Source organism: Silurus meridionalis, chromosome 15 (assembly GCF_014805685.1).
Source record: "Silurus meridionalis isolate SWU-2019-XX chromosome 15, ASM1480568v1, whole genome shotgun sequence".
NCBI lineage: Eukaryota > Metazoa > Chordata > Actinopteri > Siluriformes > Siluridae > Silurus > Silurus meridionalis.
The window spans coordinates 13,511,415-13,530,408 of record NC_060898.1 but is presented as its reverse complement, the minus strand read 5'-3'; the positions used below and the strand labels follow the sequence as shown (position 1 = coordinate 13,530,408).

The 18,994-nt window shown below is 35.3% G+C and overlaps 1 protein-coding gene across 1 annotated transcript in view; it reads left to right on the top strand.

The window, feature by feature from the left end:
- Positions 1-3,640: 3,640 nt before the first annotated feature.
- Positions 3,641-18,994, top strand: part of si:dkey-112m2.1 (transmembrane protein 132D) — a 155,762-nt gene continuing 140,408 nt past the window's right edge. The window contains 1 exon segment of the mRNA XM_046868278.1: positions 3,641-4,523. Within this exon segment, the coding sequence (XP_046724234.1) occupies positions 4,463-4,523 (61 nt within the window). The 5' untranslated portion in view covers positions 3,641-4,462.

Genomic DNA, 18,994 nt, shown 5'->3' with positions numbered 1-18,994 from the left:
ATATATATATATATATATATATACACACACAATTATAGTATACTATAATATATGTAGACACCTGACTATAACAAATGTATGTGCCCATTCCAAAACTATATTCAAAACAAAGATGGTCTAACAGCTTCTTGCAGAAGGTTATTCAGTAGATTTGTGGGACTTTTTTTTCCAGCTAGAAGAGCATTAGTGAAGTAAAGGTGAATAATCAACTTTCCAGTTAATCAGAAAGGTATTCACATTTTTATGGATCAAAAACATCAACTTTTGATCCTTTACCCTAATGCTTCTACAAACAGATAATTCGGGAAGCAATCAAAAATTGTTGAAAAAAACTCTTTCATAACATTTGTTATGTACCTAAATCTTTCAAGCTAGCTGTTAACAAACCCCTAATTAAAAACCTGCCCTTGACCCCTGTGGGTTGTCCAACTACAGGCCAGTATCAAACCTTCCTTTTATCTCCAAGATCAATTATGCTCATACTTACATAGAAATAACATTCACTAAATGTATCACTCAGGATTTAAGCCTCACCATAGAACATTGTCAGCGCTGGTTAAAGTGGTAAATGACCTGCGACTGGCCTCTTATCAAGGCTGTGTCTGCTTTAGTGTGTTGCTTGACTTAGACTTAGTGCAGCTTTTGACACCACTGATCGTAATATTAATTCTGCTAGATTAGAAAATGCAGTTGGAGTTAAGGGAATGGCTCTCTCCTGGCTCAAATCTTATCTGGCTGATCGTTATAAGTGTGTAGATGTAAATAGTGATTTTTTTTACATTTAAAAGGTAAAGTTTGGATCTACAGTATCTTATGCCCACTGCTTTTTCCCTATACATGTTGCCTCAGGATAAAATGATTTGGAAGCATGGTATTAGATACCATTGTTATGATGACGATACACAGTTGTATGTAACCTAGATGAGAGACATCAGCTTAATAATGTTGAGGAATGTGTTAAAGACATTAGACAGTGGATGCTTGTTAACTTTCTTCTGCTAAATTCTGATAAGACGAAAGTACTTTAATTAGGACCACATGCAGCTAGAAGTACACTTTCTAATTACATAGTATCTCTGATGGCCTTTCTGTCTTAAAATGTGTAATAGTAAAAAACCTTGGTGTAATTATTGACTCCAGTCTTTTCCTTGAAGCTCATGTACGAAATAATTACTAGGATAGCCATCACTCATCTAAGAAATATTTTACATTTTTAAAGGTTTTTCTATTTTCTTATTTCTAAGAAATAAGTTCTATATTTAAATAAGTTCTGTTATATGATGAAACTAGCTCTTGCATTTGTTACAGTACATCGAACTTTTAAAATGCATTACTGTCTGGATGTTCCAGTAAGTGCATAAATAAGCTCCAGTTAGTCCAGAATGCAGCAGCAGAAAATATGACCACATCACCCCTGCCTTATTCACTCTACATTGGCTCCCAATCAAAGCTTGCACTGATTATAAAAAATACTTCTGCTTAGGTAGAAAGCACTGGATGGTCTCACGCTGCTGTACCTGAGTAAACGTTTGGTCGATATTGATCTGCCATGCCTACTTTGATCAAAATGTGCAGGCTATCTGTTGGTACCTTGAATACCGAAGACTAATACAGGGGGCAGAGCTTTCTCTTATAAAGCCCCACAGTTATAGAACAGCATTTCAACTAGTCTCAGTGTTCAAGTTTAGGTTGAAAATATATTTGTTTAATCAAGCCTGCGATAATGGTTATAGAGTGTTTTGGTAAATTGGGACATTTGGATGCTGATGCCCCTCAATACCCACACTTTCATGCATTTACTTAAGTTTGTTGATTGGGTTGTGGTGGGTCTTATATCCCAGATATCGCTCATGTCTGTCTTACCTTTTGGCTCACACTTTTGGTAATGATGTCATTGCTAGTCTTGCCAGAGATCCTTACTTGCACCCTGATCATAATGCACAGTGTCCTTAACTATTATTTATCAACAAGGATAATAATATATGTTCAGTTCTCTCTGTGTTGCTTCACCCCTGTTGGGTAAAACATGCTCCTGAGTTAACAGTGATCCTGTCCCTTACTTCATTTTGGACCTGCCTGATCTATCCTGATGCCATACCTCTGGATGGAGTTCTTTTCAATTGGAGAGCACTCACTGCTGCTGAGGATGGTTCCGCATGAACACTTTAAAGATTCATTACTGAGCAGACTTGAATGTAAAAACCATGAAGATGGATTTGGATGGTAATTAATATAAACACTCTGCTACGATGGCTTAACACTACAGTTGCCATGAACATTTTTTTTGCATTCAAATGTCCATCAGTGAACAGGTGATCAATGAACAACTCAACAATGATGGAACTACAATGAATGTACCTTCAGAGTCACCAGATAAGGATGGAATCTCTTTTGAATCTGGTTTCTCTCAAGGTTTCTTTCTCCTGCTGTCTCAGGGAGTTTTTTCTTGCCACTCTCGCCACTAGTTTGCTTATAATGGATACACTTATAGAGGACCAATTCATGAATTTAAAATTTATATTTTTATTTATTTCTGTAAAGCTGCTTCGGGACAATGTCCATTGTTAAAAGCACCGTACAGGTAAAATAGAATTGAATTGAGTTGTTCCGTGGGGTTGAGGTCAGGGTTCTGTGCAGGCCACTTGAGTTCTTTCAAAACAACCTTGACAAACCCTGTCTTTATGATGACTGCTTAGTGCACATTGGAATTGTCACTCAATTAGTTTGTGTCCTTAGGTTTCAATAGAAGGAAATCTTAATGCTATAGTATACAAGGACATTTTATATTCTGGAATAACCACATTTGGTTGAGGGGCTTGGCCACATGCAGTAGGGTAACACCTGATTCCCATATTTTATTATATCATGTGCTATAAACTAAAAGCAGAAGGTGATCTTTTAATTGAAAGCATAGCCTATATTTTATTGTAACTAGAGTTATAGCTACAGACCTTTTTACGGCAGGTGTTATGTTATAAACTATAAATTCATGGATTCCTTTTATGTCGCCAAATAAATCGCCCTTCATAAAAAAAATAGTGTCATTAGTAAGAGGCGAGGCAGGAAAGAAATCATAATGAAAATCTCCACTAGAGGTGTCCACTAGAGGGGGACGTTGAGTCTTTGTGCTTTTGCATTTCCACCGTCTCTGAAAATAATTATTTAACAAAAGTATTATTTTGGGGGGTGGGGAAGTAGTTCTATTAGAATATACATAAGTGTAATATATTTCTGCATTCATTTTGAATCATAATGCCATAGAGTTACATGAAGGTAAATAGGGACGTATTTATTTTAAATTAATTGCATACATGTTGGTGTATACAGTAAATAAGCTTCATATTACATACTGCATATAACATTTGTGAATGGGAATTAATATTATTATTATTATTATTATTATTATTATTATTATTATTATTATTATTCATGCACCGAGGTCCCCATTGACGCGACGCCCCCAATTTTCTGCTTCAATCCCAAATACCTTGCTGTTAGACAACACAGTTCACTGCGTAAGCTGTAGGAACCACTCCTTTCCACTCATATGTAGTGCGCCTAAGTAGGGCACACGGAGTTATTCGGGACTCGGCGTGTCCAAGTCTTCTTGAGCGCTCACTCGGCACCGATTTTTTTTTTTTTTAAATCGTGCCGAAGAACAGCATTGTCAGGACTCAGTGAACAGAGCCTGGGCAAGAAATCTGTCTGGACTATACCGGAAAGGAGAAAGCATATTTGGGAGAACTTTTTTCCCCCCGTGCCGGTTTGCGTGCGCTTGTGGCACGCGGGTTGACTTTGACGCACGACGCGGGACGGCGGAACACCCCGGCAGCAGCGCAGGCACGATTTCCTCAACATGTGCTGAATAAAAAGCGATCTCGTGTGCTACAATTTGTAGGATATTAAATGTGCATCCGATCGCGCACACAGACTTGGACTTGTGTGTCTCCTGAAAAGACGCTGTTGCGCTATTGGGTGTTTTTCGGGTGTAGGCACGCGCATGACGCACCCGCAGCCGATTGTTGGAAGTTGTTTTGATCCTGACAGACTGACAGTCTTTTTTTTTTTCTCTTTCCCTTTTTAAACTTTTTCCTCCGGCTCCTTTCATGGCTTTTTAGGCTTCATGCATGATTATGGTACTGATCCTGCACTTATATGTAGACCACCTGCAGCTTTGAGACTCTTTGCGCTGAATAAATCCGTATTATTTATTTAGTGTAAGAATTTGCACTAAATTTGCAAATCTTTGCATCCCAATCCTGGAACAGCTTAGATTTATTATATAGTTCAGGCACCAGCTGGGCAGTTTGATATGGAAAACCAGCACCGGTAAGGTAGATCAATGGGTGCCCTGTACCTTGGCGCGTGAGCAGAAGGAAGAGGAGGAGGAGGAAGAAGAAAATCCAGGTGTCACGAGGAGTTGTGAGAGGTTCCAGAGTCCTGCTGACCCGCTCCCTGAAGGATGGAGAAGATGCTGCTGCGCATGTGCACCGCGTCCCTCATCCTGCCTTTGCTTTGCAGAGGTGAGTTTGCTGCTGCACATCTGCTATACATCTGCTGCACCTAAATCCTGACACAATATTTCACAAAAAAGGACAGCTGAAGCTTTTTGCTTACTAATGAGGATCATGGAAACCCAGGCTGTTGCCAGGCTCTGCAAGGAATCTCCAATGGTTCTTCCAAAACCTCCCCAAAATCATAATCAGAAACAAAAACTGTACTTTTTTCTTAACATCTTTTGTACATATAGTGAATATTTTTTATATAGGATTCTTTAAGAAGAATTAAAATACATAGTGTTACTGGGGTGGGCTTCAGATTTATTAGGTTTTTGAGCAGGATAACGTGGCTATTGAAGATTACAAAATTAGATCTTAAGGACCACTTCTTTTATAGCTGATCAACAATACTGTATATAATATATGCTCATTAATAGGAAAAAAATACAAGCTAAAGGTACAAAACAATCTTTCTTGACAAGTACTGTTTAGTATTATTATTTCTGGGATTCTGGACTATTTCTTTTATCTATCTGGACTTGTGTTGCGTTTATTTCTATAATTTATTGCCCTTTTAATCTTCCTCCTGATATAAAAAGAATATTTTTCAACACCCAATTTAAAACTCTGTCTAATGGCATCCAATCCAATGTTTTCGATAGTTTCTAAGAGCCAATCATGTACGGTTACAGATATGTGCCGCATATTTTTTTCGCCTTTCCTATGCAGAGGTGAGTCTGTTTTTTTCCTGAAGCTGAATCTTAAGTATTTGCATTATACTTCTCTGCATTAATTCTGACCTGGCAGGATCCATGTCTGACATACAGCTGCCAATTCAGCACTGCATTTGATTACTTCTTGCAGTGGTTTAAAAAAGAAAATGTTTTGTTTCATTCATAATCAGTATGCAACGATGTCTAAATGGCATTTGGTTACAGACACAGATTAATTAATATTCATTATATGTAAATAATATAGTTACCATCCTTTTTATGTTCCGTATAAAACTACTCATGTTATGAATATGAGTGCTTTATTTGCCAAAATTTTACCACTATCAGTGATTTCTTTTATTCTGTTCCAAACTAAAACCTCATTCATTACAAACCATTACAAAACCATCAGGAACCAACAAATGCCTGTAACAAGTTCTGTGATTATTTTCAGCAGGACTGTGCTTGTATGAATGAAATTCAGGCGTGTGTCAAAAAGATGCGAGTGCTGGATGACATTAAATAATCGGTCACTATGGTGGATTCATGTGAATTGGGACATCAGTAAATGGTGTGTAACAAACAATAGTAAAATCTTCTCTGACCCTCTTATAACCAAACTCAACTACCATGCACGTATTACATAGTAGAATGGATCAAGGCCACAGCAAGACAGCTAGAAAGAGCTAAATAAAAGGAAAATAATATGAGCGCATAATATAACAAAAAAAAACTTAAGAGTACTGTGTTCATATGATAGTGACCTGCTTCTGAAAGAAGTGAATTATAAAAGGAAATTAGATTTATTGATGAATAATTGTGCCAGGATAAAGTAATAAATGAATGAAAACATATTTCCCAAATGCACAAACTGTTTTTTTAGTCAGTCCTCACAAAAATCAAAGCCATGCTTGTGTAGAATATGATATTATTATTATTTTTTTCATTTGTAGCCAGTATGAGTCAGCTGGAGGACGTTTCTTGAGAAAGTCAGTAAACCATGACCATGTTTAGTTTGTGTTTAATGGAATAAATGTGAAAGTGAGAGAATCAGAGCAGTTCATGTTGGGGAGCAGAATCAAGAATTTCAAGATGCTGTTGGTTCTGCAGTGACGAACATTTCAGCACACAAAACAACGATTAAGTGCTTAATTTTGATTACTAATGAATAAAAATTGACGGGTCTTCTTTTGCTCTTTTGGCGTGTAGCATTTCTATGGGAAAGTTATTTAAATGCGTTAGTATTTCCCAACTTTAGTTATTTATCTGCTGTCACATTTACATTTAAATTTATTGCAGATACTGAATAATGTGCTTAAACATTGAGCAAAATGTCTAAATGATGCTTAAACATTGATTTTAAGGCATTTTTGTTAATCTTAAGTAATAATACTGGTAATTTATATGCTTTATATATCCTTTATATATGCTTGAAAAAAAACCCACTATTTATTTGTTATTAACACCTGCTGTATACAATACATCAAAATGCCATTTTATCAGGTTCAGCTCATTTTATAGGTGAATACGTACTGAATGTTATCCATCTGTTGTGCTGCATAAAGTCTTGGCACCACTTTACACTGTCCATCAGCTGTAAGGGACCACCATAGAAACACCACTGAGCAGATATTATTAGCCATTTTCAATAAGAGATTAAAGCCTCTTTCTTTTACACACACAGTGTGTTAATGTTCCTCGCCCTTGTGATGTATGTTTAATACGCTGCTCATGAGTGGGGCCAGCAGCTCTGAGTATGAAGAAAGTGGAAATGATTTTCCTTCCTCACCTAATGGCTGGAGTAATGAGGCGGGGCGTTACCTCAGAGTGAGACACGCCGGCTAAATGCAGCCCAAGGTGCTCATACATTACTGAGGATACGCTTTTAAACCTTCATCCTCAAGCTGCATGACAGAGTTAAATTGTACAATATAGTGTATAATTACTTACCGTATGGTGCCAGTGAAACGGAGACATAAACCTGTGGTGCAGTACTAGAGAATAGTGCTGAATGATATTTTTATGTAGATGTAATTTTCTTATTGGATTGTATTTGTAATAAAAGACCCAGGTTGCTGTCTGAGATGTTCTCCTTGTGTTAAATGGTGGACACATAGTAATGAATTGAGAGCGCAACTGAGATATTTGGAAGGGTGTGAAAAAAGGGTAAAAAAAATGTACATATGCTTAAAAGTAATGCATCAAAGTCTGAATACCAGAAATTATTGTAATATCTTTAAGAAGCTTCTGATTGGCCAGTTGTTATAATTAGAAATTGGTGGGGCGAATCTGTGGCTGTAATTAGAGCCTTTTAAGCTTGAATGCGTGGAAACAAGTTACCGTAAGCTGCACAAACAAGTTTATGCAAATACACACATTTTGGATCCACACATACACTGCATTGGCAAAAATTTGCATCCATGAATGATTACACTTAAATTTGAAAAATTTAACAGGCTTCAGAGACAACATCAATATGGGTATGGGTAAAAAATTTAAACCATCAGCTACCAAGGTTTGTACATCAACAATGTTTGCTACATCACCAGTAAGAAGCCTGTAATCTAAAACTGGCCCAAAAAGACAGATTTAAGTTTGCAGGTGATCACCATCCAAACAAAAAAGCAGATTAATAACGATCAGCACTGTGTATAGAAGAAACAAATGTGAGGCTTTTAATCCGAAGAACACCACCTCAATTCTGAAGCAGGATCATTTTATTAGTGTGTCTTGCTGGGAAGGGGAATGGTGCACTTCAGAAAATAGATGCCATCATTGGGGAGGAGGATTATCTAGATTTACTAAAGCAAAACCTCAGCCAGAAAGTCAAATCCTGGTCACAATGGGGTGTTCTAGCAGAACATTGATTCTAAGCATACCTTCAATGGTTTATAGACAACAAAGTGAAAGTATTGGCTTGGCCATCGCAAAGTCATGACCTCACTCCCATAGAAAATCTCTGGACAGGAACTGAAAAAGTGAGTCTGAGCACAAACATGACTGGGGTACATCTGTGCTGGCAGGAGGATTGAGTTAATATTTCAGCAAAGTATTGTGTGAAGCTTGTGGAAAGTTATCCTGAATGTTTGATTAATGTTCAAACATTTCAAAGTCAATATAAAATATATCTAAACTTTTGACCCTCTGAAAATATTCTATAGTAAATAAAATCCTATTAAAGAAATGAAGATACCAAAATTGTATTAACACAGAAAATGCATGGTAAGATATAATGATTGTTTTTTTATTTTTTTATTGAGATTAACCCCTCCTCCAGGCCTTCTCACCCAACATCAATTTCTGACTAATGTGTTTAGGGTTGAATGAGCTCAAATCCCCACAGCCACACTCTAAAATCCCGTGGAAAATCCTCCCCTGAATTCTTCCACTCTGTTTTTTTTTTTTATAGGAACACATTAAAGTAACAAAGGTTTGGGGCACAAAAGTGTCTTTATACTTTAGGCAATATTGTGTAGGTACGTCCGCATTGGTGCTGGTCTTGTATGGGTCATCAGAGGGATGACAATTGCATATTTTAACAGGATGCTATGTGTTTTTTAGCATTGAATTTAAGTGCATTCTTTAAAATAGATGCAGATACAGTTGTAGACATACAGGTTTTTGAAAGTTGGAAAGCAGGGACTTGAAACAAAGACTGAAAGAGCAGGAGATCTTAATTTCTACTTCTGTCACTTGTTGGACAAACAAGGACTATACTTGTTCAGGATGCTGACAGTGCAAATTCTAGGTTTTCCCAGTGTTTTCCATTGTTTTGCTGAGTCGGTTTAAACCTGAATACAGCTACACATGGGGTAATTGTGTTTCCCCCCATTAGAAACACCTGTACTCAAATTGTACAGAGAACACCTGGTTCAGCTCAGACCCCTGAGTTTCTGGCTCTTGAACAGAGGAATTTGAAGGACAACTGAGAAATGACATTCCACTGATGATAGAGAATCCAGAGGAAGCAGGTGGGAGAGGAAATTGCCTGTGTAAGATGTGCACCGGCCGGCCTGCTTTATCTGTCGGCTGTAATATAAGGAGGCAAGGTGGAAGAAGCAGAGCGGCAGAGCAAAGCACAGATTCACTTCCGTTCAAATTTAGCAGAGCTGAAAGTTAGCAGCTTCCTCCTTCCTGTAGTTAATTCAGTGTGAGAGTGAGGTGAGGCGCAACGACGGAGGACGATCCAATCAGGAAGAAAGAGCAGTGAAAATACCAAACATGTTGCAAAGGTCACTGGAATTTTTAATGAGTCTCTCGCTGGTTCATTAATAAAATGTTTTAACTGCTTAGATGTTTTGCTTTACTGAATGTTTCATGAATGTGGTGGGCATGTTTTTGTTAATGTATGAACTGCCTCATAAACGCTTTAATTTAGATCTCAATGGTGCTGTATTTCCTCTCAATATTGGTATGTTATATATGTTATATAAGTTATATATGAACCAAATTGACAGACAGACTAAAAGATAAATTACAGACAGATATAGAAACACAATCAGACAGACCCACAGAGAGGCAAGAAGACAGATGTATAGAGAGACACACAGATAAGCAGAGACATTCATACTGTAGACATACAGACATACAGAGATACAGACACATAAATGAGTTCATTCTATGGGTATTGTGCTGCAGCCAGACTTCCTGTCGTGCCCCCAACAGTCTCACTGCCCTCTGTGTGTATTTCATGTTCCTTAAACTGAGAGTGATTCGTAGGCAGGTTCCTTCATGCTATTTCCCACATATTCTGCCCTTGTTCTCTAATATATATATATATATAAAAAAAAAAAAAAAATATATATATATATATATATATATATATATATATATATATATATATATATATATATATATATATATATATATATTAGGTTGTCATTTGACAAAATTATTTAATTTTGTACCATAAGTTAAATGTATCATAAATTAATATTTGTCAAGTTTTTAATACTCTAATCAAAATAGACAAATATTGATAATGTATGCAAATGTATGTTTATTATTAGTGAAACCACATAGAGCATGAACACAAAATATTCTTGTAAATATTTGAAAGTAATTATTGTGTTTTAAATTACGTTATTCATCAGAACACCAGACGGAACTCTCCTTGTGTTTTCACAAGGACGGTTTTAATTGGCGGATGTGCTCATCATAGCACGTTTTGGTGCTTGATTTGAGACTTGGTGCATCAGTAAAACAAATGTTTAGTGATTAAGCATTAGTTTTCTATTTATTTATTTATTTATTTATATCTGAGTAAAGAAAGGATGTAGGGAATAAATGTGTGTTGTGTTAAAGGTTTTAATTTTGCCTCTTTTATATTTATTTCTATTTTATAATATAATTTTTATATTAAATATATTTATATATGTTAATATAGTAGGAAGGTTCACAGACTAATTGAATATTTTAGAATCATTAATTTATTACAATTAGAGTTACATCTACAATTTTCTCAGTTTAATTTGCTCATGTATATCCTTAAGATACACCATATACTTAGTGATAAAATTATAAAAAATTAACTAAGTTGGCGCTATCTTATAGAGAAAGCTTAGAATGCTTAGAGGCCTTTGTTCATTGGGAGGATTTTCATCACTATCAACACCCACACCTGTCCACTTGAATCAGAACGATATCCTTGACAAGGAGTGTTTTTAGACTTAACTTGCTCATATTAGCGCTGAGTTTGGTAGCATGGTTGTCACATTGAGATCTTTGGCATGACTGATTGGTGTATTAAGATGAAATCACACTCCTGATCAGTCTGTGGTAATAACATTTCAGCATTAAAAACCACCAAGTTCCAAAATAAAAAAACATTATTTCTCCACAACGTGGAAGATGTACAGCGAAAAATGCACCGAAGCACTATGTTTACTGCTAATGAGTAAAGCATAAAATGCCCATTGTATGCTTAATTAAGTATTAATTAAGATGAAGACTAGCTCGAGACTAGTACAGGTTTAAAAAAAAAAAAAAATATATATATATATATATATATATATATATATATATATATATATATATATATATATATATATATATATATATATTAGGTTGTCATTTGACAAAATTATTTAATTTTGTACCATAAGTTAAATGTATCATAAATTAATATTTGTCAAGTTTTTAATACTCTAATCAAAATAGACAAATATTGATAATGTATGCAAATGTATGTTTATTATTAGTGAAACCACATAGAGCATGAACACAAAATATTCTTGTAAATATTTGAAAGTAATTATTGTGTTTTAAATTACGTTATTCATCAGAACACCAGACGGAACTCTCCTTGTGTTTTCACAAGGACGGTTTTAATTGGCGGATGTGCTCATCATAGCACGCTTTGGTGCTTGATTTGAGACTTGGTGCATCAGTAAAACAAATGTTTAGTGATTAAGCATTAGTTTTCTATTTATTTATTTATTTATTTATATCTGAGTAAAGAAAGGATGTAGGGAATAAATGTGTGTTGTGTTAAAGGTTTTAATTTTGCCTCTTTTATATTTATTTCTATTTTATAATATAATTTTTATATTAAATATATTTATATATGTTAATATAGTAGGAAGGTTCACAGACTAATTGAATATTTTAGAATCATTAATTTATTACAATTAGAGTTACATCTACAATTTTCTCAGTTTAATTTGCTCATGTATATCCTTAAGATACACCATATACTTAGTGATAAAATTATAAAAAATTAACTAAGTTGGCGCTATCTTATAGAGAAAGCTTAGAATGCTTAGAGGCCTTTGTTCATTGGGAGGATTTTCATCACTATCAACACCCACACCTGTCCACTTGAATCAGAACGATATCCTTGACAAGGAGTGTTTTTAGACTTAACTTGCTCATATTAGCGCTGAGTTTGGTAGCATGGTTGTCACATTGAGATCTTTGGCATGACTGATTGGTGTATTAAGATGAAATCACACTCCTGATCAGTCTGTGGTAATAACATTTCAGCATTAAAAACCACCAAGTTCCAAAATAAAAAAACATTATTTCTCCACAACGTGGAAGATGTACAGCGAAAAATGCACCGAAGCACTATGTTTACTGCTAATGAGTAAAGCAAAAATGCCCATTGTATGCTTAATTAAGTATTAATTAAGATGAAGACTAGCTCGAGACTAGTACAGGTTTAGAAAAAAAAAAAAATATATATATATATAAAACATTATTTTTTGATAGACAAACTTTATAAAATCTTTTTTGTATTTTTTGTAGATACTTCATACTAACAAACTGGTCTCCATAACTCCAGAGGACAGGCACGAAAACATTAATATAGTGCATTAGAGTCTTTAGCTTTTCTTTCCTCAGAGCAGGAAGTTGTCAGAAGTGGAGTGATTTATCTGTACACGGTGTCTGTGTGTGTGTGTTTATTTTTATTTTTATAGGTATTGAGCCGGAAGCGGTATAAGGCATCTGGCAGCCGTTCTGCATTATGATGAAGGTGCTTGTGTAGCAGCATAGCCACAGATCAGTGAGACTGACACAGGCAGCTCTTGTAATCACTCTTAATAGGCTTGTTGTTTGTGTGGTTATGACGCCAGACCCCCCGCTTCCGGCTCACAGGCGAGCCACTGTTGTTCTTTGTGGGGTCACATCTTTACCCAAGAGCTTTTAATGTTTTTGTATGTATGTTTATGTTATTAGACTCAGACGCTCCTTAGTTTGTCATGGCATGGATGCTGCATAGTGAAATATTTAGTTGAGATTCTGGTCAAAGCTGAGATGATTTGCATCAAATAATTGCTGCAGATTTGTCAGCTACATTATCATGCTACAAATCTACCACATCTCAAAGCTGTTTTATTAGATTCAGATCTGGTCATTGGAGAGGCATTAACGTACACTGAACTCATTTTCATGTTCATTAAAACAGTAGCAGATGATTTGTGCTTTGCGACATGCCACATCATCTTGCTGGTACTATAGTAAGTAGACATAAACGGATGCACTTGGTCAGTAAATACTCAAATAAGCATTCAAACTGTGCTTGATTGAAATTAAGCGGCCAAGAAAACTAGTACACTAACAATCACCAGCCTCAATCATTGACACAAGGCAGGTTGGGTCAATGGATTTATACTATATTCTGTCCGTACATATGGCAGCAGAAAATTCTTTAGACCAGGCAATGTTTTCTTTTATGTTCTTTTACAGTTCAGTTTCTGTGTAGCTGTGTCCACTGTAGATTACAGGAGTACACCTGATGTGCCCCCTGCTGTTGTAGCCCAATCCTCAAGTTTCATGTTGTGCATTTTGAAATGCTGTTTTGCTCGTCACAGTTGTAAAGTGGTAATTTGTGTTACTATAGCCTTCATGGTACTGGTATGTAAAAGTTTTTTTTTAACACCATGCTGAAATGCTCAAGCCAGCTAATCTGACACCCACACCCATGCGACAGTCACTAAAACTCTTTGTTGTTGGAATTTCTTAAGCTCTGTCTGCATGTTTTTTACATTGCAACACTGACACTTCATTGATTGAATAAATACTGAGCAGGGATACATGCATTACTAATAAAGTTGTTAATAAGTATGTTGCAGTATTTTACATTGTCAAAGTTTATATATCAATCTTTCATGGCTAGGACAAAATCCGCTAAGACGTTCTGAAGTTAGGAAGTCTAAATCCTCCTGTTTAGCACTGTGTAAATCCTCCCAGTCACCTCAATATTAATCATTCAAATCTGTAACACCACTTATTAAAAAAACAACCCCAAAGAAATACAAACACACCCCAAAAAATCATCTGTTGCACTTGCATGCAGCACCCTTAGTCTGAAACATCATTTACATAGCTTGATGGCAAATATTGTTCCTGCATAATATCTTTTCTAGATGTAGCATATTCGCAAGTGCATTTGGCTACATCAGAAAGCTGCTTCTACAGATATTTCTAGTTAGCTAAACAACTTTACAACTGTTCCTGTACCTGCAAACGTATCAGAAAAAGAATTATATTGTGTAAATCAAAACTAATATATTATAGCAAACAATGCATTGAGTCATAGAAGACAAAAATGACTAGCTGTAAGGGAGCAGCTGCAATGATTCTGTATTTAGGATCAATCAGAGTAAATGTACTGCGCTGCTCCCTCCGTCTCATGTTTACAGCCTCTGTTTCCAAATTACAAAGCTCATAAACTGTTTCACAGCCGCAGGTTGATGTGTTCGTTAAATTAATGGCGGGAAACAACCTGGTGTGTGTGTGTGTGTGTGTGTGTGTGTGTGTGTGTGTGTGTGTGTGTGTGTGATTTCTTTTTACTGTAAACTGTTTTCAATTTGCTTGTTTTTTTCATAAAGAAACTTTTAAATTAGGTGTAATATGGTAATATTATTTAATAAATCGTTACATTGTTTGTAGTCCGATTCACTGAAACACACCCATTAGTCATTAATATTCATTCCCAGATGTTATTCTTCATTATTTCACAGCGCTACTGAATTCTCAATTGATTAATTGGTGATTTATTTTTCTATAACTGCATTTCTCACAGTGGTGTCAATAAAAGCAAATTAATTGATTGATGTTTCACAAAGATTTATTAAAAACCATGTGCCATTGTTGAGATGATGAAGTTTTCTCAATGGAGACTTTTAATTAATAGAAAGAGGCTCCAGCTTTCTTTCTCTAAATAATTATAGCATTATATATACTTTATATACTGTTGCTAACATTACAAACTTTTTCTTTAAGAGAGAGAGGAAAAAAAAGGTTTGTGTTGTAATGAACAGAAAAAGTAAGTAATGACAGAAATATACATGTTTTAATAATGTTTCACATGCACGGATCAGACATAACATAATGACATTATAACTATAACTATATTATAACCGGTGAAGTGAATAACTGATTATATCTTCATCATGGCACCTGTTAGTGGGTGTTATATATTAGGCAGCAAGTGATTATTTTGTCCTTAAAGTTGATTTGTTAGAAGCAGGAAAAATGAGCAAACGTAAGGATGTGAACGAGTTTGACATGAGCCAAATTGTTATGGCTAGACGTCTGGGTCAGGACATCTCCAAAACTGCAGCTCTTGTGGGATTTTTCCGGTCTGCATTGGTCAGTATCTATTAAAAGTGGTCCAAGAAAGAAACAGTGGTAAACTAGCAACAGGGTCATGGGTGGACAAGGCTCATTGATGCATGTGGGGAGCGAAGGCTGTATAGTATTGTCCGATCCAACAGACAAGCTCCTGTATCTCAAATGAAGAAGTTAATGTTGTTAATGCTCGAAGGGTCAGGACCGTTTTTGGCAGCAAAAGGGAGACCAACAAAATATTAGGCAGGTGGTCATAATGTTATGCCTAATCGGTGACCATAAAGTTGCCTGGTCGGTGTAAATGGATGAAATGTGCAACGTGGCATTTTTTAATTAAGCAATACAGCACATGAAAGCATGCTGTTTTGCTGAAACTGTCACCTGCAACTTTGTGCTGATATTTCGTGCAACTGCAAGAAACAAAAATACAAGAAAAGGGAGTAACTGTGTGTAAAAGGATATTTCTGACACAATAAGGTTAAACCATTTGCTTGATAATTCCCCAAAAAAGCCTCAGCAGGATAGAGGATTGCATGTTGTCATGTCAACACACAGATTGTTCTACAGCCCAATGCAAGTTTAAGTAACGGTTTCAATGTAATGAAGTCAGACAAGTGGAATGATTTACAAAGTGTATTGTGCTGTTATCTGTTATCACCTTTGGGATGCCACTTGTCTAACCAAATTTAAGGAACTGTTGTATATAAATAACAATTGTTCGTAAAAATTGTTGTTGTATGGGAGGAATAAACTACTACTTAGAGACATGTTATTATAAAAAAAAATCCGTATATTTCTGTAACAGCACCACACACAATGATTTGTTTCATTTTAGCATTTAAGAACAATATGGTTCCACAACTAACATGATATTTCACTGGTGTCATAGCATTTGGTGAATGTGTCCTCAGATACAAAAGTGGTGATAAATCAAATCACAGGGCAGTCAATAAACTGATGATTCACACAACATTTCTGGAACGAAGTGATGATGATGTCCAAAGCAATATTTATGTTTTGCTTGGCGCTGATGACAGATTTTTATTGGAAACCACCTTCACATTGCCAATCAATGGGAAATTGGACTTCTTTCAATTCACACAGGAAATAGATAGAAACTAAGGATGCACTACTTTTATTAATGAACTGTATATGTGGGCATCTTCCGTAACTAAACTACTAAGTGTCAGCAGTTTGTATTGATCAGAGTTTGACTTTAATAGCATCTCAGCAACTTAAAGTATAAAAGCACTTTAAATAGTGGAGATATATATTAAAAAGTCAGAGGTGATTTTAGACACTATATAAATAAATATGCAGTCAGTTCAATGAATATATTGACTTTTATTGTCTGGTATATTGGTTGAAATGAAATAAAATGTGAGCTTAAAGTGCAGTACATTTAAAGATATTTACATCTAATTTATATGGATGGTGTAGGAATTTCACCTACACAATATATATTGTTCCCCTGTTAAGAGACTAAAAGTAATTAAACAAACTAACTGTCAAAAAGTATTAATTTTTAATTCATTGCAGCCAATGACTACCTGAAGTCTGTAAGCCAGTTGCTTGGTTTTCTCCTTGGTGATGCACTGCCAGGCCTTTACTTTGTTTGTCTTTAATTCCTGCTCATTGGTCAGGCAGTCTTGTCCACACCAGAAGAAAAATTGGTATGCTTTGTATCATAAACAGTTTTTCCCTTCTTTATAATTTTCTCTTTATATTCTGGTACAAGTTTATATTTACCTCATTTGTTACAAGAATGTTGTATGATGTTATTATCAACAAATATTTACCTCATTAAAGGTGAATATTATTATAATTAATTCAAACAAATATATTAACACACTATTACCTCATCTCCATGTACAATTTAAAATGAGCAGAATTCTAGACCTTACAACCCATATATAAAATAACTAATGACAATTCACTATTATTGTTATCATTTTGACAAAGTAGGCACTGCGAACATTAATGACAGCTTCAACTTGTTAGTGCTGGCAAGCGACCCTGGACATTATTTTAATGCAATCCACAGAGGCAATCAAATATGTACAGTTTCCATATATAGAAAAATTTAAACCAATAGAGGCTTATCATGCTTTAAACTTGAATAAACATGCAGCTTTAATAGAAACAGATGAAAAACAATGTAATAAAGCAATTAGAGCACATGATGCCAAGATGTCAGACAGATGGACACTTAAACACTCTTTTTATTCTTTAATTAAAGTGCACAAGTTCTTGCTCACAAAGAGTTTTTTCTTTCACTTTATTTAACAGTTGTACACTGCAAATTGATTTGTCAACTTTACAGCTGTGAAAGTTTGACTAATCTTCATTGTTAAGTGATAGTGTGTTGTATGGGGTTCAGATTTACTGTATTAAAAATAGGATAGCATACAAATAGACATAAATCAAATTGAAAAAACTATCTTAGACAATTCAGATAAGACATAATATTTAACATGATCTCATAGATGTACATTTTAAAAACCCTTCAAAATCTTTGCAAATGATAGCAATGTTTACCACAATTTTAAATGTTATATTTTTAAGAATATTTCACAATTTAACAGTTTTATGCACTGTGAAGGCCCAATTCCCTCCATTGTAATATGTCCTAGTGCTGATTTTGTTTAGGATTTATTGACATTTAGGGGTGTGCATTTTAATGCGCATTTGGTTATGGGCTGTATTAGGGGTAATTGCCATTTGGAATAGGCTTTTATGAGGTGTAATGTTTTTTGGGAAGGGCTGTAATTGGGTGCAATGGATATTTTGGTGTAGGTTATAATTTGTTGTAATAGGCTTTTGGCAATGGGCTCTGATGTGGTGCAATGGATATTTGGGTGTAGGCTAAATGGGGTTTAATGGTATTTGGGGTATAATGGGATGTGACAGTTATTTGGGCATGGGCTGTAATGGGTGTGATGGGTATTTGGGTATAGCCTATAATGAGGTGTAATGGTTAACAGTGTATAAGCTTTAATAGGGTGTAATGGCTAATTGTGTATGAGCTGGAATGAAGTATTTTGGTTTTAATGCGGTGCAATGGGTACCTTGGAATGGGGTGTAATGGGCAATTACTTTTGGGATTTGGCTTTAATTGGATATAATAGACATGGTAAGGGGCTGCTGAGATATAAGGTGTAGGCTTTAAAGGGTTGTGATGGTGATTTGAGTGTGGGCAATAATATTCTATGATGGGTGGTTAGGGTTTGGGATGTATTAGTAGGTTTTTTGCAGTTTGGACTGTAATGGGTGTTAAACATGTAATATCCAAGTAATGAGCATTTAAGTTAAAATAGGCTATAATGGGTGTTTTTAATTACAGACCTAAATAGGCAGTCAGTAATAGGATAATAAGCTCTAATAGCATAATGAGATATAATGGTGTGTAATTAGATATAAAGGACTGTAATGACAAGCAAGGGTCTGTTATTAAATATGAGGGACTGTACTTAGATTTAAATGTCTGTAATGAGATGTAAGCATCTGTAAAGGGCATTTAGGTGTGGCTGCACTAGTCTGTAATGCACAGTTATATTTTATAATGACCTGTACTGGTCAGTAATTTGATGTCTTGGGAAGTAATGGACATTTGGGATGTAATGGAATGTAATAGCTGTATATTTATGGTAGGTCGATATGCTAACGTTAAAACTGCTTTAGTCTTGTAAATTAGAATGAATTTAG